Below are 26,690 nucleotides of genomic sequence, written 5' to 3'. Positions count from 1 at the left end.
ACTTGTACTTTACTTGAGTATTTCCATTTTATGTACCTTTATACTATTACTTCACTACATTTAGAGGCAAATATTGTACTTTTTACTCCACTACATTTAGCTGACAGCTTTAGTTACTTTACAGGTCGAGATTTAACATAAAAAACATGATCCATTTAAAGTGATTAGACATTTTTTTTAAATTAAACCTCATAACAGTATATTAAGTAGTTAAAATGAGCCCTACCTTGAGGAAAATAAAACACTGCTTACATAAATGCATCAATAATAATAATCCTATAATATATTTAGAATATATAAAACAGTCTGAGTGGGTCCATTCTGCATAACGAGTACTTTTACTTTTGATACTTTAAGTACATTTTGATGCTGATATTTTTGTACTTTTACTTCAGTAAGTTTTGATTACAAACTTTTATAAATTTAACCACAAAACAGTATATTAAGTCATCAAGGAATAGCCATACTAGACTACATTACAATACTGCTTACATAAATGCATCAATAATAATAATCTAATTATATATTTAAAATATATGAAACAATCTAAGTGGGTCCATTCTGCATAACGAGTACTTTTACTTTTGATACTTTAAGTACATTTTGATGCTGATACTTTTGTACTTTTACTTCAGTAAGTTTTGAATGCAGGACTTTTACTTGTAGTGGAGTAGTTTCACAGTGTGGTATTAGTACTTTTACTGCAGTAAAGGATCTGAATACTTCTTCCACCTCTGGTGACGATATAATAAATATTTTATACAGCCTATATTATAATATGACCCAGGGCCGGTTCTAGCCCATTGGCTCCCCTAGGCGATATTGATATTTTGCGCCCCCCCCGAACCACATCCATTCCATGTATTCATTCTGATATAGCTACACTATGTTATATGTATTATGCTGTACACTAATATTTGATACATGAACTACAAGCAAGGTAATGGTCTCAGAACATTTTCATTTTTAGAAACTTTGGAACTTTACCAACAACAACTGAATTGAAAATACGAATAAATAAATAAGAAAACACAGATCTTCATCAAATTAAGAATGGCAAAGACTGAAAATAAATAAAATGTAGACATACAAATGCAATAAAAATAAACATAAAAATGAAATTTAAATGTACATTTATATTTGATACATGAACTACATACAGGTAATATAATGGTCTCAACATTTTAATTTTTTAATATTTTATATAATATAATATAATATATATATATATAATATGTATATAACTCTGTGGTCATATTATGACCACAGAGTATACATGCTGTCTTCAGTGTAGTATAGTGGGTATAAGAAGCTGCAGCGCCTCCCCCAGGCGGAGCTCGGTACTGCACACCCCGACTACAGTAACTAACAGGCGGAGAAGGAGGCGTGTGACACTCGGCGGACTTCGCCTTCAGCTAACCGAAAATAACCCCAGTGTGTGTTGGTGGTCCGTAAAACAGGTACACAGTGAAGCTTAAAACGGTGTTGAATGTGTCGCGGTGCTGCCTGTCAGTTTATTTTGCTGTTAAAGAGGTGTTAAATAGACGGGTTGTTCCTGACGTCTTTGCAGACTAACGTTAGCTAAGCTAGGCTAGGCTAGGCTAGGCTAGGCTAGGCTAGCTGTGGTGCTAACTAGCTAACAGCAGGCCCGGGCTGCTGTTAGCTAGGCTAGGCTAGGCTAGGCTAGCTGTGGTGCTAACTAGCTAGCAGCAGGCCCGGGCTGCTTGCGCAATGTACATGTTAACAAACTCCTCGATAACTTTGCAAACATTTCAATTTTACGTCTTAAAAGCCTGTAAATTATCGATATCAAGTGTGCGTTGATAGCATAAGCAAATTATGTTTATGGTACGTAAGCAGCGCTGTGGTGTTATTAGCTTCACAACGATATTACATAGTTAGCAGGTTAGCTCAAGGCGGTTTCGCTGCAAAACACACAAATAATGCATGTGACTAAATAGAGAGTTTAACCTGAAGGCTCCCAATACTATGATATTTTACAGTCGCTGCAGTATTTATTATGCAGTCACACATTTTTAAAAAAAACATTGGCAAAATAAATTTATTTTTCCTTTTTCTTATTTTTCAAAACTCAATATTGTTATGTTTGGTTGGTAGTATTGCCATTGTTATTTAATGAATTAATTAATTTTTTGTTTGTTTTGCTACTCTACCATTTTATCTTCTTTGTTGCTGTTGCTATTATTACCCAATAGATGCTTGCCACACCTGCTTGTTTGTTTTAAACTAAATGGAAAAAAACAATAAAAAATTGATCACAAAAAAAAAGCATTAACAGTAATGTGTAAAAGGTTTAAACTTTTATTTTGTTTGTTGACTTGACTGTGATATTTTACAGTCGCTGCAGTATTTATTATGCAGGCACAAATGTTTAAAAAAACATTGGCAAAATAAATTTATTTTTCCTTTTTCTTATTTTTCAACACTCAATATTGTTGATATGTTTGGTTGGTAGTATTGCCATTGTTATTTAATGAATTAATTAATTTTTTGTTTGTTTTGCTACTCTACCATTTTATCTTCTTTGTTGCTGTTGCTATTATTGCCCAATTGATGCTTGCCACACCTGCTTGTTTGTTTTAAACTAAATGGAAAAAACAATACAAAATTGATCACAAAAAAAGCATTAACAGTAATGTGTAAAAGGTATAAACTTTTATTTTGTTTGTTGCCTTCACTGTCACTTTCTTCTGCAACACAACAATATTTGCCACAATTGTGTGACCACAAACACCAATATTATCAATAGGTAATAATTAATACATAAAATCGTTTAGTTGTGGCTGAGAGATGAGTAACGCATACCAGTAATTTTATGAGTAATAATCATTTATGGGACTCCTTGGATGTCAATAAATACATGTACACTGTGACAAAAGGGGAAATCACATCTCTTATTAAAGTTAGTTATATATTAACAAGAAGCAAATATCTAACTTTGATTTTTGAGATATAAAGATTAAAAAAATACAAGAAATCTAGCTCAGTTGTGTTTTTTTTGTTTGAATGCATTGATTCTCATTAAATTCTCATTATTGACCCAAAATAAGTATATGACATTATCATAATATAACATTAACATAAGTTCAAACTGATCTGTGAAAGGGCAGGTATGGCTGCAGGTTTTTGTTCCAATCAACCAGCAACACACCTGACTCTCACCTGAACTGCCTTCACTCTGTTGATTTGTTGTATCTATTGATTTGTGTTTTTGATAAAACAGTTACTGAGCATCAGCATTTGGCTTTCAGATGTTTGACTTGTGGTTTATAGTTGTTGTTTTTTTGGTAGGAAATATCTGCCGTAAACAGTAGTTATATTTAAAGTATTTATACCAAAGGAATAGCGTGGGAGCCAAAAGTTATGTACAGTAAACTCTCAGAGGATGCAGCTTGTTCCAGTCGAATATTTATTTTAGGAAGAAATAGTCTTTTGCTCTGACTAATTTTATCTTCTCTCCCACTTTCTTCCATCTTTGCCTCTACAGCAGCCGTGCCCCGCCGCGCCCCCACCCCCAGCGGAGCCGTCATGTGGCAAGAGGCCCGCAAACACGAGCGCAAGCTTCGTGGCATGATGGTAGATTACAAACGCCGAGGAGAGCGACGGCGGGAGTACTACGAGAAGATCGTAAGAGACATCTGTCTATATGAGCAACACATGCAAAAATACTTGAATGTTTTTTCTACTTAGGGTTATCACGATACTAAAATGTTCAACTCGATATCGATACTCAGGAAAATATTTGATACTCAACACCATTTTCGATACCACAAGGATAAAAACAAAGACCCCAAAATTTAACAGAAATATTTTTATTAACAAGAAAAATGCAACATGTTAAAAATTAACAGAACCACAGGTTAAATACTTTTAATAAAAAACAGTTGCAACTATGATAACAAGCTTCAGGTTTGAGGTAGTGCAAAAAATAAATAAATACAATAAACAATAACAATTAGAACAATATTTTGAGGTTGTATGCTGTGCACAATATTAGGAAAGCTTGATAAAAAGAGAGGTAGAGTCGCTGGGTGTGTTGCTGTTTGGTTACCTGTCGACTTTTCTCTGCTTCATTCTGGGACTTCAAGAGAGAAAATAACACTTTTCAGTCACCAACATTTATGTAAACTTATTAACTGTATGCTTATGTATACTGACACTGTGTCAATTAAGGTAATATGGGCATACTACGTGCTGCTTTATTTATTTATTTATTTACGTTGCTTATAATCATTAACATGACGTCAGCCCTTTAATTGCTAGCTGCGGCTAATGGCTAATAATAACACGGCAACATTAATGCGTGCCACCGACCACAATAACATCAGTAATAGGTACGTTTGAAACGAAAGACACTAACCTGTCGAAATTCACTGTAAAGGGTGTCGGTCCTTAAGATGTTTAAACAAGTTTGAAGTACTGCATGTGCAGGTCAGGTCAGGTCAGGTGAGGGGGAGGGGCCTGCTGCTGTGTGTGTGTGTGTGTGTGTGTGTGTGTGTGTGTGTGTGTGTGTGTGTGTGTGTGTATGTATGTGTGTGTGTGTCGGGCGGGGGGGTATCAATACTTTTGAAAATGAATATCATATCCGGATACAACGTTTTAGTATCGATACTTTTTTGAGTATCGATACTTTTGACAATTATTATTTATTTCTGCTACAGTGGAGCCCTGTGGCAGTCTGAGCAGATCTCATTGTTTGGGTTCAAAGGGCTATTAGCTTTCTCTGGAGAGATCAGATCACAGTTACAGTAGTGTGGTGATGATGATTTTCAGTCGAAAGCCACGAAACTAAAGGAACGATTCAAAGCTAAGGGATACCCTATTGTAGTTTCCATATATATTGGTAATTTCTTAACAAATTATTGCAAACAGGAAATAAGTTTAAGATAAATGTTTTTTAAGTCAGATAAGGCCACTGGAATTACGTGACCAAAGGCCACTTGGGTTGAGTGCAATCCACATTGTGTGTGTGTGTGTGTGTGTGTGTGTGTGTGTGTGTGTGTGTGTGTGTGTGTGTGTGTGTGTGTGTGTGTGTGTGTGTGTGTGTGTGTGTGTGTGTGTGTGTGTGTGTGTGTGTGTGTGTGTGTGTGTGTGTGTGTGAGTGAGTGAGTGAGTGAGTGAGTGAGTGAGTGAGTGAGTGTGTGAGTGAGTGAGTGTGTGAGTGTGTGAGTGTGTGAGTGTGTGAGTGAGTGAGTGAGTGAGTGAGAGACACACACACGCACACACACACACTATTTGGTCTAGCAGCAGAGATAAAGAGAGGCGGTGGATGTGCTCAGAGCAGACAGTTATGTGGTGATCAGTGACCTAATTAGAGATAAAGTTGTCTGGTGTTATGAAATGTTCAGTTTCATAACACTCTGAAAATGTTTTGATGCACTTGACACATTTTTATTTTCATGTTAGACCAAAATGGTTTGTATCTCCAGTACTGTAACTCCACTGCTGCAATCGAATTTGAGCACCCACGCATGGAGGAGAAATTCAATATACATTTTTTTTATAGACTGCAGCAGCACGCACATTAACTACACACTGAAATGTGCCTGTGCTTTGGTGTATGTTGAGCAACCTGAACAAGCTCTATAACTGAGGACTGCAGAACACAATACTGCTACTATTCAAACTAAGAATCCTGAGTATGCAATGGGACGTCAGTATGTTGTGAATGTAAATCACAGATTAGCTTCTGCCCTGAAATTCTGGGTTATTGAAAGCAGACGATTGTGATACACATTTACGTATTACCATCGGAGTTTCTGCTTCCACAGGATTTCAGTATACCTGACAGTCTGGTTAAATCCAGGTCAAATATTGGCTGCTTACTGAACTTCAAAACAATTGATAGACACATATAAAGAATGACACAATCAAGTATTGTAGACTTGTAATATTTGGTATTAAAAAGTAGACTAGTTTTGCTTATATTCCAAATTAAATTAGTCCTGTCAACAGACTTGCATGCATAATGATGCTATTGTAAAAATAAATGTCCTAAACAAATATGAGGCAATGACAACACACCATACAAAATCCCCGCCCCGTTTCAGGCAAGTAGTAAAGCTCAGAGACTCTCACCTCGGTCCTGGCCTTTCCTAGCTGGGAAGTTTGAGAAATGTACAAATATTTTCGATTCATAATGAAATTGTGGCAGCTGCCTGTCTGGCTCATAACAACATGACACACGGTTGCCAACCTGAAATCACCAATCACTAAAGATCCTTTCTTGGATAAATAAAAGGGAATAAAAAACTAAAACTTAAAGAACCATAACCTATTGCTGGCTCATATCACTTTACCTCCTTAAGCTTGCAGAGGTGAAGCTGAAGGAATTATTTTCACTGGACATTATGTCCGGAGAGATTTAAAAATACTGGACTTTCTCTGGACAATAAAAAATAGATGACTGAAACCCAGATTTCTATTTGGCACTGGCAAAACGTAAGCAATAAAGAGTGACAGCAATAAGCTGGGTGTCTTCATTTAAAAGGACCACACTACCTCTTCTTACACTGATGAAGTCATATTTTTTGTGTCTGCACCTTATTAAAAGCTGATGCTATAATTGTTTGCTCCAGATCTCATCTTTCCTGATCCCATCTCAGCTCTTCTGTCTGTTGAGGTGCCGGTTTGAGCTTTAAGTTGGCTGAGGCTTCTTCACCTCCTGTTCACTTTCTATTTCTGCCAGTTGGTTTTTGTTGTAGCTGTCTCCTTGGAGCCATATTTAGCCCCGAGATGACAGATGAATACAGTTTACTCTCTCTCATCAGCATTTTAAACAATAAAGAAAAGATTTGTGAGCTAAGCTTGGCCTCACTTCACAAGACACTGTAAAGCACCACATACACAAGCCCAAATGGTTCTTCCGGTTTGAAGATTAAATTAGCGAGTTAAAGGTGCTGTACAGTATAATATCTTGTACTTTTTTATTTGGTTATTTTATTTAGATAAATATAAGATGACATTTTATTGACCTTTAATTGCTTCTCATTTTGTTCTGACAGAAAAAAGATCCGGCTCAGTTTCTCCAAGTTCATGGCCGAGCCTACAAGATCCATCTGGATCCTGCTGTGGCGCTGGCTGCAGAGAGCCCCATCAACATGTGAGGACGGACACACACACACACACACACACACACACACACACACACACACACAGAGCAACATGTTACAGCAATGCTTACCCTGAGGCCCCGTTTACACGAGGACGATTGCGGGTAAAAACGACAAAATATTTTATTGGAAGTGCCTTTCGTTTAGACGGTGACGGCGTTTTTGGGGCTTAAAAACGCAAAAATCTGAAATCACCTTCCAAAGTGGAAAAGTTAAATCCTCTCCTCCGTAGCGTGTCGTCTACACTGACAAGACACAAAACTCTGATCTGATCTGCTCACGTCACGTATGTGTTTACGTCACATACATGCTCCAGGACAGGAAATAAAGAAACGTGGGATTATTTCCATGGTGGGACCTTCAAGCTGCTCTGGCAGCTCTAATAAACTTACAGGAGTCTTTCCACCAAATGTCCAGGATATGTACAGATAGTATTAGTGAACAGAGAAGGATCTGGAATTACCTCCATCACATTCTGGATGCAGCGATTGGTGGGAGGAGCCAGGCGGCTGTGAACGAGACCTGGGAGATCTAGTGATGGAGGAGAACTTTGTGGAAGGAGTAGCTGATGAAAATGTGTGGCGTGAAAACTTCTGCATGCCCAAAGATGCTCTTATGGCTTTAAGTGATGCCGCCTGGCTGCATACAATCCAATTTCACACACTTTTGCGTCACCGTATGCAGCAGATTTCCTCCTGAAAACGCTCGTCTAAACGAGGAATAAAAAGTGAAGACGCCACTTTTGCGTCTTCTGTTCAGACCGTCCTGGTGTAAACAGACCCTCAGACAGTTCCCAGGTACTTGGTGCTAGTGAGGTCTTGCTGATCTGATTCTTCCTCTTATCTCTTGTTTGGTCCAAAGGATGCCATGGCAGGGAGATGCCAACAACATGATTGACAGGTTTGATGTAAGAGCTCACCTGGACTACATCCCCACCTACACACCTCCACTGCTCAGCACATCGTAAGTATTTGCTTAACATCACATTTAACCCCAGAATATGACGACTGTTAATATTTTTATATGTTTAATTTATAGCTTCTTACTTTTTATTGTATTCATGCATATTTTATTTTGTGCGGGCAGTACGTTTTACATTTTATTTTATTTATTTTTATCCCATTTTTAATTTATTTTATCTTATTGCATCTTACTGTTCTATTGTTTACTACATCTCTTTGTATTGTGTTATGTATTTATTGTTTGTGCAGCACTTTGGAAACTTTGTGTTTGCTAAAATTGTGCTATATAAATAAAGGGGATTGGATTTGATTAGTATTACTAGTTTGTACTGGTGCATTTCCACTGGTGATAAAAAACAGCATGTAGATTTGTTGGAAGTTATTGCATTCTGTTTTATTTATGTTTTATTTACGTCACAACTTATTTTGGAATCAGGTTGCACGTATTGTATGAGCATTATTGGGACAGTCGGATATCTCGATTTCATTGCCAGCCACTGCTTTCCTGTAATTGTTGTACATGTGACAATAAAAAAACGTGAAACTTGTTACTGTATGTAGTAAAATAACTCTCACTAAGTAATTTAACAAGTCTTTAATGAGATTATTTTCTTGTACACTGATAGAGTTCAATGTTTCAGGCTTGATTAGAAGCCAAAATGCTCAGAAAAAAGTGTTCAAATATAAAACAACCTTCTACTCTTTTCTCCCACAGAACACCAGAGCAGGAGATGGAGGAGAGGAAGTGCAATTACGAGCGCTACAGAGGCCTTGTGCAGAACGACTTTGCTAGCAGTGAGTATCACAAACTTCATCATTGGACTAATACTTATTATTAACATTTAGTTTCATGTTGCAGCGCTGTCAGTCCAGTGTTGTTAATGTGCCTGTAATAGACTGTTAACCTGCCCTCAGTGGGTATATTTTGCACTTGTGTTGTGCTCCTAAACTCCCTGCTGTCCTCCTCCAGTCTCTGAGGAGCAGTGTTTATACCAGATCTATGTGGATGAGCTCTACGGTGGCCTGCAGAAACCAAATGAGGACGAGAAGAAAAAGTATGTAATTGTGATGTTATTAACATGGTTGTTTCATGACCACTGTTAATTTAAATGCATGCTTATAAAGAGTTTCTTTGTGGTGTATGTGTTTCTAAATTCTTCTTCTGTGGTGCAGACTGGCTGAAAAGAAGGCTACTATTGGTTACACCTATGAAGACAGCACGGTGACGGAGCCTGACCCCGAGTCAGAGAAAGATGAAGACGACTCAGAGAACAGTGAATCAGAAGAGGATGAGGGCATCCCAGATATTGGTGAGGAAATAGTTTTGGCTCTCAGGAGATTTAAAACTTTTATACTTTCTGTAGCTCCCTCAATTACGGCAAGAGTCATGAGTTCTTAATTGAATACTGGGTACTTTATTCTTATCCAACCCGTGAGAACTAAGTAAAGAAAGGAGAAATAAATAAACAATAATTGATAAAATGGCTGTCATCACAATGCAATCTCCAAGCGACACAAAACATCACAAAATACTGTAAATGTTACTTATATATATATATGTATTAAAAACAGGATGCATACAAAACGGCATAACAAAACACATCATTTCATTCACATAGTAATTAGGGCGCGGATTGCATTATAGTTCATTCATTCGTTTAAGCGAGGAGGTCTAAATCACAGCAGAAAGCTAGAAAAGGAAATACAAAACATACCTCGTAGGCTGCTTGTAATTAAAGGGGCTTAATCTTCGATCATCTTCAATTTTCTGTTTCTTCTTTTTGATTCTTGAAATGTATATGTGTTAGCATGCACCTGTTGCTCCCTTTTGATCTAATCTCTTTTAGCGCTGCGGTGTTCTATTATTTAGATGCCGTGTGGGAACTTATTAGCAAACATTAGTTCCGCTTCAATGCACTTCATATAACAAACAAAAAATGGACAGCCAATAACTTAAAATTTGAATTATAGCGAGAGACAGTTACACTTTCAGTGTTTAGATTTTTTTAGCTCGTGTAGAAATTATTGTTCAATAAAGCTTGGGGAAACAATATTTTCTTCTTTATTTTACACCTACTTACCTGCTGGGAACTGTCTCAGGGTAAACATTGCTGTGACATGCAAGGTTATAATAGTTTTAATTTCGTTGTGAATTTTTGTTTTCAAATTTAGTTAGTTTTAAGAGTGAGTTTTCTAGTTTTAGTTTAGTTTTTATTTTCTGAAAATGCTTAGTTTTAGTTTAGTTTTTTTTTGTTTTAGTGTTAATTTTAGTTTTTTTGTAATGGGCTATGTGTTGGGTGTGAGATTCAAAGTGGTCATAATAAATTTTGCCTTTATTTCCTTTGGTTTATCCATCTCAGCCCCAATAAGGTTATTAACTAATTAATTAATTAATTAATACATATTCACCATGTGTTGCATGTTCAAATAGAAACACTGAATTGTGAATGAACAAAGTTGACAAAAACGAAAACTAAGGACATTTCCACTATAATTTTAGTTAGTTTTAGTTAGTTTTGTAACCACGCAATACAGTTTCAGTTAGTTATCTTTTTTTAAAAACTCTAGTTTTTATTTTTATTTCAGTTAACGAAAATGTTTTTTCAATTCTAGTTTTCGTTATTTTGTTAGTTTTCGTTAACTATAATAACGTTGGTGACATGTTGCTGTGTTAAGATGCTTTATCTTCGTGTGTGTGTGTGTGTGTGTGTGTGTGTGTAGATGTGGAGGTGGATGTGGACGAGCTGAACCAGGAACAGGTGTTGGACCTCAACAAAATGGCGACCCCATACGGAATGGCTGAAGGCGACTTTGTTAGGTAATGTGGTGGTGATTATGTCATCGATTCAAAGGTCAAATGTGGAGTAGAAAAACCGGTTTAGAGGAACACAACAACTAGCTCTGTCATGTGCTGCGGTTGAGATTATCCTGCTTTTATAAGTTCTCAGTTTACAAACAAAGAAATTTAGTGGTGAGGGAATTTGTTTAAAAAGTAGAATTTTAAATAAGCAAATATCACCTACAAAAACAGCTCATAAAGCTGGCATTACTTTGTCTTTTTTATGGATTATAACTAGGGCTCTAATGTTTCACTGAAGTCACGGTTTGCTTTATACCTCGGATAGGAGTTTGGTACGAGGGGACAAATGCATAAGACAAAGTGTCTTTTCAATTATTTAACAGTTATTTTGTTTTACAACAGGCTATAAAACTGAAAAACATGTCTTATGCTATAAAATAGAAAATACCTCAATATATAGAATAACACAAAATAAAACTTGCATTAAGAGCAGTTTGATATTCTGTGAATTCTTTTATGAGTTCTGGCAAGTAGTTGACTGTCTTGCAGAGGTGGCTAATAAATTTAACTTTCCATGTTCATAGGAATGAAGGAATATTTCAGATCAAGTGAATGGTGCTAAACTTTTTTTCTTGCAGTTAAATGAATATATATATATCTCAAACAACTAAACATTTACACTGTTGACACAATGATAGTTTGTTGTTGTTAAAATGTTTTCATACTTGTTCACCAGGATGTTGAGGAAAGACAAGGAGGAAGTGGAGGCCATCAAACACGCCAAGGCTCTGGAGGCGGAGAAGGCCATGTACTCTGTAAGATAATGTCCACTGAGGAATATGAGTTTCATGTTTGATTGGTATATGAGACTTTTTAATTGACACATTTGATCTTTTCAGGGTCGTCGTTCTCGCAGACAACGGAGAGAGTTCAGAGAGAAGAGACTAAAAGGTCGACAGATCAGCCCACCAAGGTAAGATGTTCTTTTAAAGTGTTTTTTCCTCATTAACAGTTCACACGTGCATCAAAATATGTTTAACTTAGAGCAGAGGTGTCAAACTCTGGCCCGTGGGCCAAATTTGGCCCGCAGTATAATTATATTTGGTCCGCGAGGAAATACCAAATGACAACCAGAGCTGGCCCGCCGGTATTATACAGCGCAAATAAATAATACTACAAATCCCAGAATGCTCTGCTGGTGTTTTGGCTTGAACACAGTAGATCAGTGTGGAGCAAACTGAGCAACAATTAAAGTTGTCTTTATGCACTTTTTCTTGCTAGTCCAAGGCTTGAATGGCTGCGCATTCATTGAAGGATATTATTATTAGTCATTTGGTTTATTATTGTTATTTTATTCTCACATTTATTTTTAGCCTGTGGAAAAAGATTACTGTTAAATTTAAATTTAAAGAAGGCCGCATATAAAACAAAGGGACATTCGATTTTTATTTAAATTTTATTTAAGAAATGAATGCCATTGATGTTTGTTTGTTTGTTTTTATTTGATATTCGATTTTGCATGTTTGCAATATTAAGTTATATCAAGCTTTGCTTGTTCCATTTCGTTTGAACTTGTTTAGGTCAATTTTTTCAATAAATATCAATGTTGGCCCGCGACTTTGTCCAAGTTTTAAATTTTGGCCCCCTGTGTATTTGAGTTTGACACCCCTGACTTAGAGCCTCTTCCTCGTGTATTTCAGCTATGCAAGGAGAGACAGCCCAACATACGATCCCTATAAACGGTGAGTTGACTATTTTTTTTTGTTAATTTCCTGATTTAATGAGTCTGTCTGTATATATTTTTATTTCTATACTTTATTTTTATGATCTCTCCTTCAGCCCAGAATCGGAGTCTAGCTCTGAGTCACGGTCACGCTCTCGTTCTCCCGGTCCAGAGAAGATCACCTTCATCACCAGCTTCGGAGGCAGCGATGATGAAGCAGCAGCAGCCGCCGCAGCCGCAGCAGCAGCAGCTGCAGCAGCAGCAACACAAACAGCCGCTCCTCACTCTGGACACGCTCCCTCCAACTTGCAGCACCCTGCAGGTCATAGCAGGGGCTCCCGGTCGGTAACTTTCCATCTCCCTGGCTTTTCATTAGTTATTTTCCTCTTGCAGTCAAATTGTTGTCTGTTGAAATGACCGCAGAAAGAATACTGATGATGAAATACTGATTTTTGTGGTAGGTGAGGTGGAAAACAGTTTTTAATCTAGTAAAATTTAAGGGCAAAGGGTGCAATTGTATCACAAATCTGCATGTGCTTTGAGAAAATGTGAGGTTGGATATTTTGAAATGTTTACACACATTTAGTTAATAATTTTGCATGTCCAGGGCTCAAATTTTAATATGAAATAAATGCTTATTTATACCTGTCTACAAAAATGAGCATGTGACATAAATATTTCTTAAAAAGCAAGAAACCCAGTATTTGAAGCTAGGCTAGGTGCTGGGCCGGTGTTGTTACTGAAACAGCATGTTTCTGTTTGTCCAGGAGACGAAGGTCCTCTTCCAGTCGCTCCCCTTCCTCCTCCTCCCGCTCATCATCTCGCTCCTCCTCTCGCTCTTCTTCCCGTTCACGCCGCGCCCGACGTGGACGCGGGGGAAGAGACGGGCGGCGGTCCTGGACCCGGTCACGGTCGAGACGACGTTCCAGATCTCACTCCCGGGGTCGAGGGACCGGAGGGGCCGCGTCCTGGAGGAGACGTGAGCGGACACGATCACGGTCCAACGACAGAGACCGAGAGCGGGAGAGGGACCGAGACAGAGACCGGGACAGGAGACGATACACGGCACGCAGACGGACACGGTGAGACTCCTCAGCATCTCCCAACAGCTTTACATTTAGACATTTAGTCATTTAGTCATTTAGCAGATGCTTTTATCCAAAGCGACTTACAGGAAGACTAAAAACAATGAAGGTCTAGTGCAATAAGAGCTATTAGTGCATCAATAAGTGCTAGTGACAATTCTTTGAGGAGTAGGATTATGGTGTGGTGCTAGGAGAGAAGATGCTCTCTGAGGCTACGTTTACATGATGACGGTCTGAACAGAAGACGCAAAAGTGGCGTCGCGTCTTCACTTTTTATTCCTCGTTTAGACGAGCGTTTTCAGGAGGAAATCTGCTGCATACGGTGACGCAAAAGTGAGTGAAATTGGATTGTATGCAGCCAGGCGGCATCACTTAAAGCCATAAGAGCATCTTTGGGCATGCAGAAGTTTTCACACCACACATTTTCATCAGCTACTCCTTCCACAAAGTTCTCCTCCATCACTAGATCTCCCAGGTCTCGTTCACAGCCGTCTGGCTCCTCCCACCAATCGCTGCATCCAGAATGTGATGGAGGTAATTCCAGATCCTTCTCTGTTCACTAATACTATCTGTACATATCCTGGACATTTGGTGGAAAGACTCCTGTAAGTTTATTAGAGCTGCCAGAGCAGCTTGAAGGTCCCACCATGGAAATAATCCCACGTTTCTTTATTTCCTGTCCTGGAGCATGTATGTGACGTTAACACATACGTGACGTGAGCAGATCAGATCAGAGTTTTGTGTCTTGTCAGTGTAGACGACACGCTACGGAGGAGAGGATTACACTTTTACACTTTGGAGGGTGGTTTCAGATTTTTGCGTTTTTAAACCCCCACCTTCACTTTCTAAACGAAAGGTATAAAATATTTTGTCGTTTTTACCCGCAAGCGTCCTGGTGTAAACGGGGCCTGAAGGTCTTCAGGAGGTTTTTAAAGGTAGAGACGTTGTAGATTTACAACTTGGCCTCTTCCCAATGTCTGTTAGGTCCCGTTCCAGCTCGCGGCAGGGGGGCAGTTCGAGGCGAGGGGGTCGGAGCAGCGGGAGCCACCGGCGGGGAGACAGCGGCAGCCCCAGTCCACCTCAGTCCCCCAGCCGGCCCAACCACAGCCCCTCCCCACACAGAGGAGCCCAGCCCTCAACCAAGACCATCTGTGACAAGCTAAGAAAGTAAGAAACTTAAAAGCTCTCAGGTCTTCAGGGGGAGGATTACAGTTTTTAGTTTTTTTAACGTGTAGGCAGTGAGGGAGTCGTGTCAAACTCAACTGCAGTCATGTGTCCTAATATAAGGATCATCAACAGTGTAATTACTGTCACTGCCAGAGGGGGGAGATAAAGGTCCTACACTGCAGGTTTATGTTTTGAATAGAGTCAAGTATTTAAAGAATGACACTACCGGTCAAAAGTTTTAGAACACACCAACTTTTCCAGAATTTAATTGAAAATGATGCAGTTTAATGTCTCAGTGTACTCTGAAATGAATGCACATTTGCAACATTTAAAATTCTTTATTGAGCATGATAGTGTTTTGAAAGTAAAAAAAAGATTCAAAATCACATTTTATGTTGGACTAAAGGACTAAAAAAAAAGACACAAAATGACCAAAAAAAGACACAAAATGACAAAAAAGACACCTAAAGACACAAAATGACAAAAAAAAGACACAAAATGACTAAAAAAAAGACACAAAATGACAAAAAAAAGACACAAAATGACAAAAAAGACACCTAAAGACACAAAATGACTAAAAAAAGACACAAAATGACAAAAAAAAAGACACAAAATGACTAAAAAAAGACACAAAATGACTTACAAAGACATGAAAAGAATTAAAAAATTGACAAAATAGCCCAAGACTCCATAGAGTTAAGTTGTTAATTCACTTCTTGTTCCCAGAAAAAGGCCTACTTGTATAATTCTGAAATGTACATTATTTTCCAGTTTTGGTTAAGCTTACCTTTTTTTATTTACCTCTGGCAGTTCACCACTTACCTTTGTACCCTTTCAAGCTGTTCATTTGACTTGAACTGCTTGAATTTCAATAAAAAACTGGAAAAATTGGGGTGTTCTAAAACTTTTGACCGGTAGTGTATTTATGTATGCATTATCAAATGCAAATAATGCATAAAGATGTCTTTGTAACCCAGCTGTGTGTTCTCTGTGCGTCTCCAGGCCTGATACTCCGGGTGGTAAAGAGACGGGAGCTGCCAAAGTCAGTAAGAATTTGATCTAGCTGGGTTTCTTGCTAAAGCCTACGCCTCCCTCATCCCTGACAGGCTGACGTGGTTGTCCACCAGACTGGGATGTAGAAGCCATTGTTGCCCACAGAAAATAAAATGTTTTTTTTTTCCCCCTACAAAGTGGACATGCACCGCAGTCAAAGCCTGGCATCCATTTTGCAGTAGCCATTACAGTATTCTTCACCTCCTCAAGTGTTTTTGCTGAGAAGAGTGTGAACTTGCCAACACTGAAAAATGACAGACTGAATTAATGCTGCCATCTCTGTATGGAGTGAACATTTCAGCACCCTGTGAAGTCATAACTGTCTTAAATGTGCTTTTAGTGTGAGTTGTGCATGCATGTATACAACTTATACATGTGGATGAGAGAGTGCAGCGTCTTTATATCTGTTTGTAGTCGCAGCAGTGTTTCACACAACAATCTCCCAAAGAGTAAGATGACCTCTCTTGCTGATGATGTCTTGTAACAACTTGATTATTTCATAGTGACAGATGTTTGATTAATCTCTGATGTAAAGATGGGTGTGTACTGGACAGCTGTTTTTGAGCATCTTTCTCTTAAATGAAGTGTTTTATGTAGCAATACCTGGACAGTTTGGGAATACACTTATTTCCTGTCTTGCAGAGAGTTGGACCAGAAGATCGACACAACTCTCATGTCTCCACTCCGAGTATGAAGCTGCTGGGAACGGTAAGTTGGCTTAGCTTAGTGCAAACACTGGAGTTTTGTTATTGTTCAAAGGGAACAAAATCAACCTGCCAGCAGCTCTCACGCTCACTAACGCCTCTATTCCATATACACTACTGGTCAAAAGTTTTAGAACACACCAACTTTTCCAAAATTTAATTGAAAACGATGCATTTTAATGTCTCAGTGTACTCTGAAATTAATGCACATTTGCAACATTTGAAATTCTTTATTGAGCATGATAGTGTTTTGAAAGTAAAAAAAAGATTAAAAATCACATTTTATGTTGAACTAAAGGACTAAAAAAAAGACACAAAATGACCAAAAAAAGACACAAAATGACAAAAAAGACAAAATGACTAAAAAAGACACAAAATGACTAAAAAAAGACACAAAATGACAAAAGATACAAAATGACTTAAAAGACACAAAATGACCAAAAAAAGACACAAAATGACTAAAAAAGACACAAAATGGCTAAAAAAAGACACAAAATGACAAAAAAAGACACAAAATGACTTAAAAAAGACACAATGACTTACAAAGACATGAAAACAATTCAAAAATGGACAAAATAGCCCAAGACTCCATAGAGTTAAGTTGTTAACCCATTTCTTGTTCCCTGAAAAAGGCCTACCGTACTTGTATAATTCTGAAATGTACATTATTTTTCAGTTTTGGTTAAGCTTACCTTTTTTTATTTACCTCTGGCAGTTCACCACTTACCTTTGTACCCTTTCAAGCTGTTCATTTGACGTGAACTGCTTGAATTTCAATAAAAAACTGGAAAAATTGGGGTGTTGTAAAACTTTTGACCGGTAGTGTAGTTCCGGGATAAACTTTCAAACACTTCTAGTGATTTTAACTATTTACACATGCTCTACATTGGGGAACATTTCCATCTTGAGCCTTTTCACACATGCCAGGGCCATGTTGGGATAGATGGGGAAGGGAGAATCCAACAAACTGTGGTAACATAATGCTTATGGATGCTAACTGCCATCAAACTCAAAGGGAAGATGTAGTTAAAGGGGCAGAAGATATATTCAGGAACATGCATGTTCTTCTAATGTATTTAAGTTTTCAAGACAAGCATTTGCGTAATTGTTGAACTGTAATCAAGTCAGAGATTCTAATGCGTATCAGTGGTAGGTGAAGCCTCAGTTTGACGCTCGTACCACTCTTACCCGTGTCCACATCCAATAAATCCACAGAGACCAGCCGGTATACTTGAATGTTTACTCCTATACACGAATTTACAAAAGTAGTGGAGAGAGAGGTCAAAAAACTATTCGGCTCCACTCCCCGCATGTCCTGACTGACCACAAATCACATTACCTACCAAATTCCCATTACCAAACACTTGCGAGAGTGACATATTAAAGGTGCAGTCTTGACAAAACAAAAATATATCTATCCACATATATTGTAAACATCAAAACATGTACATATTGTAAATATTATTATTATTATTACTTATGAACTTCAATTATTCTGTTAACAACGAAAAACTGCATTTAGGCTCCTACATCAGTGATTGTTCTTGCTACATTTCTGCTTTCATTTAATATTACAGGATCATGATGTGGGAAATGGGTGTTTCAGATTTCCCTGAATATCGATCCCTCCTCACATTCACATTAGAGCTAATGCAGGAAGTGTTTTAAGACTGCATGTGTGAAAGTGTCTTAATTAACACGTTTTATCTAATTAGTTTAATCCTTCAAAAAAACAACACAGTGTAAAAAAGAATCACCTTTTAATGGGAGTGTGTGTGCCTGACTACTTTTAGATTTAACACAAACGTTGCGACGTGTGAATGGGTGTGTTTTGAGGTGCGAGTAGGTGAATTTTCTTCCCTTTAGACCGATTAGCTGTTTCTGTTTTAATTCTTTGTGGTAGCTTCATGTTTTGTGTACAGACACGAGTGGTATTAAACTTTCTTTTTAACTCTGGACAAGAAACAGAATGCATGTTTCCCAAATTGTCAAACTATTTTTATTAGTTTTATTTTTAAATTCTGGACCGTTTGCTGTCCTGATACTGCTTCTCTTTTCACTGCAAGATTAGAAAATACTCCAACAGTCGAAGCAGACAGAGTGGAAGTTATAATCTTCTTCTCTGCAGTGTTGTGACCTGCAGTTTTTCTTGCCTGGCCAGGTTTAAACGGCCCTGTGATGGGTGTGTCCGTAACAAAACGCCACTGGCTCTTTCTGAACTTTCTGAAGTAACCGGACCTGAACTTGTCCTTGTTTCAGTTTCTGACCCTCCCTCTTCTTCTGCTGCTGCCCTCCTCCTCCTCCTCCTCTTTAACTCTCTCTGACAGTGTTAGGATATGTAAAAATAATGTAAAAGTTGTGACTGTGACTGCATCCTGTCCTGCTTCTAAACTATCCTACAGCTGCCCACACACACACACACACACACACACAATCAGCCTGTTCAAGTGTGCTTGTTGACTCAACAAACATCACCTTAATTAATTTATCTGCAGCCTTTTTATCTCCACCAGTTACTGTACATAATGGTGTTAGTTTCAAAATGATATGACAGCACGGTGCCTTTGATCTCTCTTAAACACACACACACACACACACACACACACACACACACTTTTGTCAGGTTGTGAAAGGATGTACTAACACAATCGTGTCACCTGCAGCCCAAGATGACCCCACAGGAGCGGTTGAAGCTACGAATGCAGAAGGCGCTCAACAAGCAGTGTGAGTACAGCTGAGCAGAGTGTTTGTCTTTGTGTTTTGTGCATGACTCAAGGTTTTTATCCTGCGCAGAGTTTTTTTTATTGTTGTCCCTCTAAAAAACACCCTAAAGAGGTTTTATCAGCTCCAACAGAAAATCATCTGCACTGAAATGATTTCCGAAAGAATTAAATTGCAATTAAAATCCTCTCTAAATGTCAAGTCAAGTCAAACTTTATTTATAGAGCACATTTAAAACAGCCGGGGTTGACCAAAGTGCTGTACAGATATCACGGTTGCAGGAAATATGGTAAAAACTAAAAAACTAAAATACATAAACACAGTGCAACAATAGAATAAAATAAATTAAAAATATAATAAAATAAATATAAAATTTAAATAAAATTTTGTTATTGCAAGATGTCCACTTAAACTTGATTAAAAGCCAGGGAGAAAAAGTGTGTTTTTTAAGGAGGATTTAAAAACTTCAAAAGATCCTGCAGATCGAATGTGCCAGGGCAGGTTATTCCAGAGCTTGATTGTTTGATAGCAATTTATTAAACAACTATTGAACAAGCAGAGCCTGAATTTAGAGGAGGGTAGAGCTAAAGGCACACGGTCAAATGACGTCATCATCCTCAAAACATACGCAGTAAACTCTGGCATGTAGCTGCCAAAAGGCTCAGCAGGTGACACTCAATCATACAGTCAGGCTGAGAGCACAACTTCCTTTTATTTCTAGCGCCGTCTGCATCGGCCAACATCCCGGGCTCCACTTAAACTGCACATGTGTTGTACTCGAAAAATATGACGTCATTTGAAGCCGTGTCTCCTCCTCCTCCTAACCTCCTTAAGTTTTGACTGTTTAGCGACATTAGCTGACCATTTCTCTGGCATTTCTATGTGGCTTAGTGGAACATTAGATGGTGGCATGCACCATTTTAGTTTATTATGTATTATAAAGTCTAGCTAGATACGAACATAGTTATGTCAACTGTTATTTCGTTTTTTGACCAGTTTTGTAATTTGGGGTTTAATTTACTCGAGCATAATTGAGTAATTGTTTTTTTAACCCATTGAAGCCTGGAAAGCGGATAAGTCGTTTTGTAGTATTTGTATAAGCTCTCAAATACCTTTTTTCTAATTTCATTTCTATCTCCTACAGAGGCTGAAAAATCTATTATTTAGTAGAAGAGTTGACACACAATGTTGACACATTTTTTCCAGAATTTTTCCAGAAAATTAGAGGCTTATTTTAAAACCGCCCAGCGATCTTTCAGGCCTCAATGGGTTAAATGGTCAGAAATAACAGAAAAATGCATAGATTTCTGTCGAATATGGTAACAGACTCATCTTTTACTGTCCACAGACTGATAATGGTGTAAGTCGCCCCCTTAAAGACTGATTCTCAGCCAGGAAAAGCCCTGCCGTTAAACATTTTGAAGCATCTGTTGTACCTTTTGTCACATTATGCAAATTTAAAAGGCTTTGGTTCTTTTGTGGTTTTTCCCGTCGTGCAGCCAAGGCGGATAAAAAAGCGGCTCAGGTGAAGATCCAGCAGCAGGAACACAAACGACAGGTGTGTGCTTGTGTGTTTCCTCAGAAACAGACTCTCTGTTATCCTGCGCCTCCCTTTAACGATGTCTGTTTGTTTTGCAGGAGCGCGAGGGAGAGCTGCGAGCCATGGCACGCAAGATACGTATGAAGTAAGAATCTGTGCGTGTAAGTGGACTGTTTGGTATTTCTGTGTTGCAACCGTCTGACCCAGAGGCTGTACGTTACGTTTAGGGAGCGCGAGAGACGAGAGAAAGAGAGAGACGAATGGGAGAGACAGTACGGACGACAGAGCCACTCGCCTTCTCCCTCCAAATATGGTGAGACTTTATGTTTCTTTTTTTTCTTTTTTAACTCTTTATTTATAGATCGTTTTCATTTTTCAGTACAGGAAAGTAAAACAAAAGACAAATACAAAACACTGAACAATTACCCATATTCAAGGTCCGGGGTGATCAGTAAAATCCAGAAGACAGTAGTATAAAACCCAGTACATGCAAACAGTCTCACTCATTAGCCAAATAGGCTTTGTTTTTCCCCTAAATCTTTTTGAAGTCAGACTGAGTAAGTAATTTGCTCTAATACATGTAATTGATTGACAATATTAACGAAGGAATCTATAGTGGGGGCATTTTTCTGGAGCCAACATTTTGTGATGGCCTTTTTACTTGCAGCCAGCAAGACCTTCAGTAGGTGCATATCAGCTTTGCTCAGCCCATCTGGCATATTCCCAAGATAAAGACTTGTAAATAATATATTCATATTAAAACATAAAACTTTTGAAATAATTTTTGCCACGTCCCTCCAGAAGAACTGAATGGAGGGGCAAGTCCAAAAAACATGATGAACAAATACCTCTCCACATTAGACTTTATGTTTCTGATCACGGATCGCCATATGGATCTAATATAATAATAATTAGGTTTACTGCTGTGTTTATTGTGTGTTTGCTTGCATACTCCAACAGAAGTAACCAAAATATTTAATGAGCGAAGCCTGTGAATGATTTTTCTGGCGTCAGCTTGTGCTCTGACAGCTTTATAGGCTTTAAGAGGTTCTGGCATGCTATTGTTCTGTTCTGATGGTGTCTCTGTGTCCTCTGTCCCTTCAGGCCGAGAACACAACTCACACAGAAGGTATGTGAGAAGCCACAAGAATCTGCACAGCTCCGATGAAGCAGAATGAATTATGGGAGTCTTTCACATTAATGCACAAACACTGTCTCAAGGCTCATCACAGCTCGCCGTGTTTACACTCAACAATCACGCTTCTTTTCTTCACTCGACGACCAAATCAGTGGTCAAGTGTTAAAGAGAAGTCGCACTAACAGAAAACGTGTTTAAACATAAAGTCAAAGAAAACACCTGAAACTTTTCACTGCATTTTGGTTTTCTCTCAGACAAAAACTACTTCAATGAATGTATTAGTTGATATATTTTTTCAAATTATTATTATTTTTTTGATTGATTGATTGAGAATTTATTTGAACACAAAAACGAACAACAATAAATACAAGACAACAACACAAATGATACAACAACAAGACTCAACACTTATTTGTATTCAAAAGGAGTGGGAAGAAGCCAAAGCTTATTAAATCCCTTCTCCCTATGTTAATTTACTATATTCAGTTATATAACAACAATATTTATATATATGTATGTATAACACATAGTAATGTAGTTTATAAACTCATTATTACCATTATTAACATATATAACACATAACTTGTTATTTCTTGACCAAAAATAACTTCTGAACTTGCTTTATAAAGATATACTGATTTTTTTTTTTTTATGTTTTATTACAAAATGTTATTAAACAATCATGTTGACACAGTATAATTCCCTTCCAGCTAAAAAACAAACACCACAATATTATGTCATAGTACTTTTATACATAGATTTGTTTTTTGCTTTTTTTAGTTACACTTAGATACAATTATTTTTGAATCTATATTTGTTTATCTCATTTAAACAAATAACATAATCAAATATTTTGGAAAGAGTTCCTTCATTTTTACTTTTTTTAAAAAACACAATATGAACTTTATTAATTTTACACTTGTGTGTAAATGATGTAATGTGGAAACTAACATAGTAGTCTAGACGGAATTGTCCAAAAATTGAAAGTGAGGAGCATTTATGGGTACAATGGGTATGGGTCGGGAACTGGCCTACTTTACTTATTTCAAGCGTGCTGAATCCAAAAAAAATGGTTCCCAAGCTAAATATATATATATGCAAAATGCCAACTTTTAAGGTGAAATTAAGCATTATTTTTGTCATTTTTTAAGGCTGACATAAATATTCAATCAATATCACTTTTAAATGTTCCAGTTGGTATTTTGCATATATATATATATATATATATATATATATATATATATATATATATATATATATATATATATATATATATATATATATATATATATATATATATATATATATACACATACATACATAAAGGCACTGAGCCTCCACTATATCTTGCTCTGACCCTAGACTATAAATCCAGAAACTTAATTTCCTCATCTTTGATTGCTTACTTACAAAAAAACTAAGAGGAAATGGTCCAATGACTGTGCAAGATGGGCAATTTGGTGGCCATTTGATACAAATTAGAAGGTCAAAAACTCAAAATGTCGCTTGGGAACCATTTTTTTTGGACTCTTGAGGTATGTAAGGTAGGCCGGTTCCTGACTTGTACCCATAAATGCTCCTCACTTCTTATAGAAGGCCTTGATTCTGAAATCCGTCTAGACTATAAGGTCTATAAGACCTGGAACATGTCTTTGCCCTTCCTGCGCTTCAAATGACGACATATTACCAATATGAAACAATCTGTGATACGCTAATATTGATATTAATATATTGTTTGTGAATTTATCAAGAGGGCTCGAGTCTCAAATAAAATTGTGGGTTAAAGTTTGGTTTAATTCAAGCCGGAAGTCATCCATTGTTACTAACCAGTAAATCTGTGTTAAGCTTAAGTATCATTAAAGAAACAATCTCTTATTCACAAAAAAAAAAAAGCTGCCGAACCACTAGAATATGAAAAGCAGTCGTGTAAGGTCCTAATCCCCAACTGATCTCTAATACACGGAGAAACTCAACTCAACTTTATTTGTAAAGCACTTTAAAACAACCACAGCCGCAACAAAGTGCTGTACATAACAAACAGAACAAGAGACAATAAAATAAATAAAACAGGAAAAAAACACAAAAATAAATAGATTCATTGCTTTTTAAAAGACAATAAATAAAAGGAAACCATAAAACACTAAAAACAAGAGCAGAGTCTCATGCTGGTTAAAAGCCAAGGAATAAAAATAGGTTTTAAGATGACTTGGACATCTCCAGCCTTTCGCTGGTCCAACCATGAAACGCAGATCATTTTTAGAGCTTTGTCGTCGTAGTTTGGCCTTTTATATACATGCAAACTGTGTTTTAGGTCACTGACAACAGATTCTGTAGAGCTCCTTCCAGGGTGCAGGTGTCAGGAGCTCTATATTCAGTGTTGATGTGCAGACAGGAAGTTTTTGGCTTGTAACGTCTTGGTGTTCTGTGGATCTGACCTTGCTGTCACTCTTCCTCTATAATGAAGAAACGGAGGCGAAGCCAACACTCCCACCACACGGAGCTGCTGCCAGGATATCACTGCCTGTTTGTTTGGCATGCTCTGACACACTTCAATATGTTTCGGCTTTAATTAGGACAGTCCTTTTTATTAAAACGATGCTTGTATGCAGGGAATTTATTTTATTTTTTTATTTTTTTTGGAGGATGAAGGAGGAAACTCCTCCAAAAATACCTACGTTCATGGATTAGGACTGATGAAGTTACTGATGCTGCTTCAGGCTTGTTTACATCATTGTTTCTTTATTAGAGCCTGATTGATTTACTGACTTTACAGGGAGGAAATTCATCGATAACCGATATGGAGGCCGTTACTATCATTTTTTGAGATGTATTGAAAATAGACTTTTTTTTTTTTTTTTTTTAATATGGATTGTGCACCGATTTTTTACCACTCTAATATTTAACATTCCTATTATTATATATATTATATATAAGTATTTAGTTGTCAGCCAATTATATAAGTGATAACTGAAAAAATGTATGAATAAACAGGAATAAAGTCAATCAATCAATCAAACTTTATTTATATAGCACTTTTCATACATATAAATGCAACTCAAAGTGCTAAAATAGCTAAACATAATTACTGTTAAGTGTCAGTCAGTAGCTGACCGTTTAATAGCTGGCACCATTTCTAAATCATGCCAAGCTACATTTTCTGCATTATACGTGTGAAAAAGGTTTTCATAACGGCACATATCTGACAGCTTATACACCAAAACAATATGCCTCTGATAATATAATATATATAAATAATAGGCCAATATCAGCCGGTAATATCTGCCGGGCTCTAGTGTTTATCAAATCAAATCAACTTTATTTATAGAGCCCTTTAAGACAGCGTTAGCTGATACAAAGTGCTGTACATGGCAGGACAGACCAACAATAAAAACAATAAAAACAAAGCGAGTCTCGTGCAAAACAGTAAAAAAAAAAAGTGGGTTTTAAAATGAATCTCAATTTTAAAATTAATTCTTAATTTTAAAAATCCAAAAAGAACAAATAAAAACAAAAAATAAAGCAGAGCAAAGGCTCATGTTGAGTTAAAAGCCAGTGAACGCCACCCTTCTCTTAGTTACAAAAATAAACGGATCCCATTTTAACCCATTGAAGCCTGGAAAGCGGATACATTGTTTTGTAGTATTTGCATAAGCTCTCCAATACTTTTTGAATTTCATCTGCTACAGAGCAGATGAAATCTGCTACAGAGGCTGAAAAATCTATTATTTAGTAGAAGAGTTGAAACTTCTGTTGAATTTCCAGAAAAACTTCAGGTTTTAGGGGCTGATTTTAATATCGCCCAGAGGTTTTACAGGCGTTTCAGGCCTCAATAAGACATTTTCTTTGTTAGATTTTGTTTCTCACACCTTCATACTAATGAACTTTATTTAATTTCTTTTCCAGGAGGTCGCGGTCTCGGTCACGGAGTCCTTACTACAGATACTGAGCTGCAGAACACGTCAGAGCAAACCTTCAGTACAGAATCTTGTCATTGGCACTCAAACTGTCCAGCAAACAGCCTAGTTCATGGAAATATGGAGACTTTGGCACTAATCATTGCCTGAACACTGTCCTCTGGTACGTGTCTACAGAACATCACATTTTGACTGCGACACCTTTAGTTTCACTAATCACAGCTGAGTTTAATCTGCCCGTTTTCTTTTCTTCCTCATCTTGTAAAGAGACTGCAGGTTTATGAATGAGTTTTTTCTTCTGCATGCTTTTTTTTCCTCCTGAACAGTTCCTCTCGTTTGTATTTCAAAGTACAATATAATACGAAGCAATATCTCACCTTTTACCTCAAGTCGTCCTCGTGTCTTTTCTCTAATGCAACGCTCACACTAAAGACCATTTTAATCAACTTTCATGAGGTGATGTACATGATATTTATACACATCCATTTAAAACTTCCTTAATGAAGAAAAGTTCACGTATGAATTCAGTTTATCGACCTTCTCTTTTTATACTCTGTCCTCTTCCAACCGGTTAACAGCAGCAAATAACTTTTTTGTTCTCAGTATTGTGGAATGTTAAATACAAAACAACAAATAAAACTGACTTTGAAATTATTTGTTTACTTTCCTTTTTCCCCTTCTATAGTTCTTGTTGCTTTGACAGGTTGTACACAAAGAAATACTGGTTATTCAGGTTTAGTTCTTTAGTTT

At 37.3% G+C, this 26,690-nt stretch overlaps 1 protein-coding gene across 4 annotated transcripts; it reads left to right on the top strand.

Moving 5' to 3' along the window:
• Positions 1-1,360: 1,360 nt before the first annotated feature.
• clasrp (CLK4-associating serine/arginine rich protein) lies at positions 1,361-26,594 on the top strand. 4 transcript variants are annotated; one of them, XM_059331519.1, is made up of 22 exons: positions 1,361-1,460; positions 3,509-3,648; positions 7,026-7,123; positions 7,995-8,096; positions 8,811-8,890; positions 9,066-9,150; positions 9,269-9,405; positions 10,817-10,913; positions 11,632-11,710; positions 11,795-11,868; positions 12,596-12,637; positions 12,735-12,959; positions 13,386-13,700; positions 14,688-14,870; positions 15,873-15,912; positions 16,566-16,631; positions 19,291-19,351; positions 20,848-20,906; positions 20,987-21,033; positions 21,116-21,201; positions 21,993-22,017; positions 25,930-26,594. In XM_059331519.1, exons 2-22 carry the CDS (start codon positions 3,550-3,552, stop codon positions 25,970-25,972), a joined length of 2,043 nt encoding a protein of 680 aa, XP_059187502.1. In that variant the 5' UTR covers positions 1,361-1,460; positions 3,509-3,549; the 3' UTR covers positions 25,973-26,594. The 4 variants fall into 4 exon arrangements, 3 of the variants coding, with proteins under 3 accessions (XP_059187502.1, XP_059187501.1, XP_059187503.1); XM_059331518.1 differs by lacking the exon at positions 25,930-26,594 and having other exon boundaries at positions 21,993-23,041; XR_009394161.1 differs by lacking the exons at positions 21,993-22,017; positions 25,930-26,594 and having other exon boundaries at positions 15,873-15,916.
• Positions 26,595-26,690: the final 96 nt, after the last annotated feature.

The sequence above is a fragment of the Centropristis striata genome, chromosome 4, assembly GCF_030273125.1.
Source record: "Centropristis striata isolate RG_2023a ecotype Rhode Island chromosome 4, C.striata_1.0, whole genome shotgun sequence".
Lineage (NCBI taxonomy): Eukaryota > Metazoa > Chordata > Actinopteri > Perciformes > Serranidae > Centropristis > Centropristis striata.
Note: the sequence above shows the minus strand (reverse complement) of the source record. Positions and strands in the feature narration are given on the sequence as shown.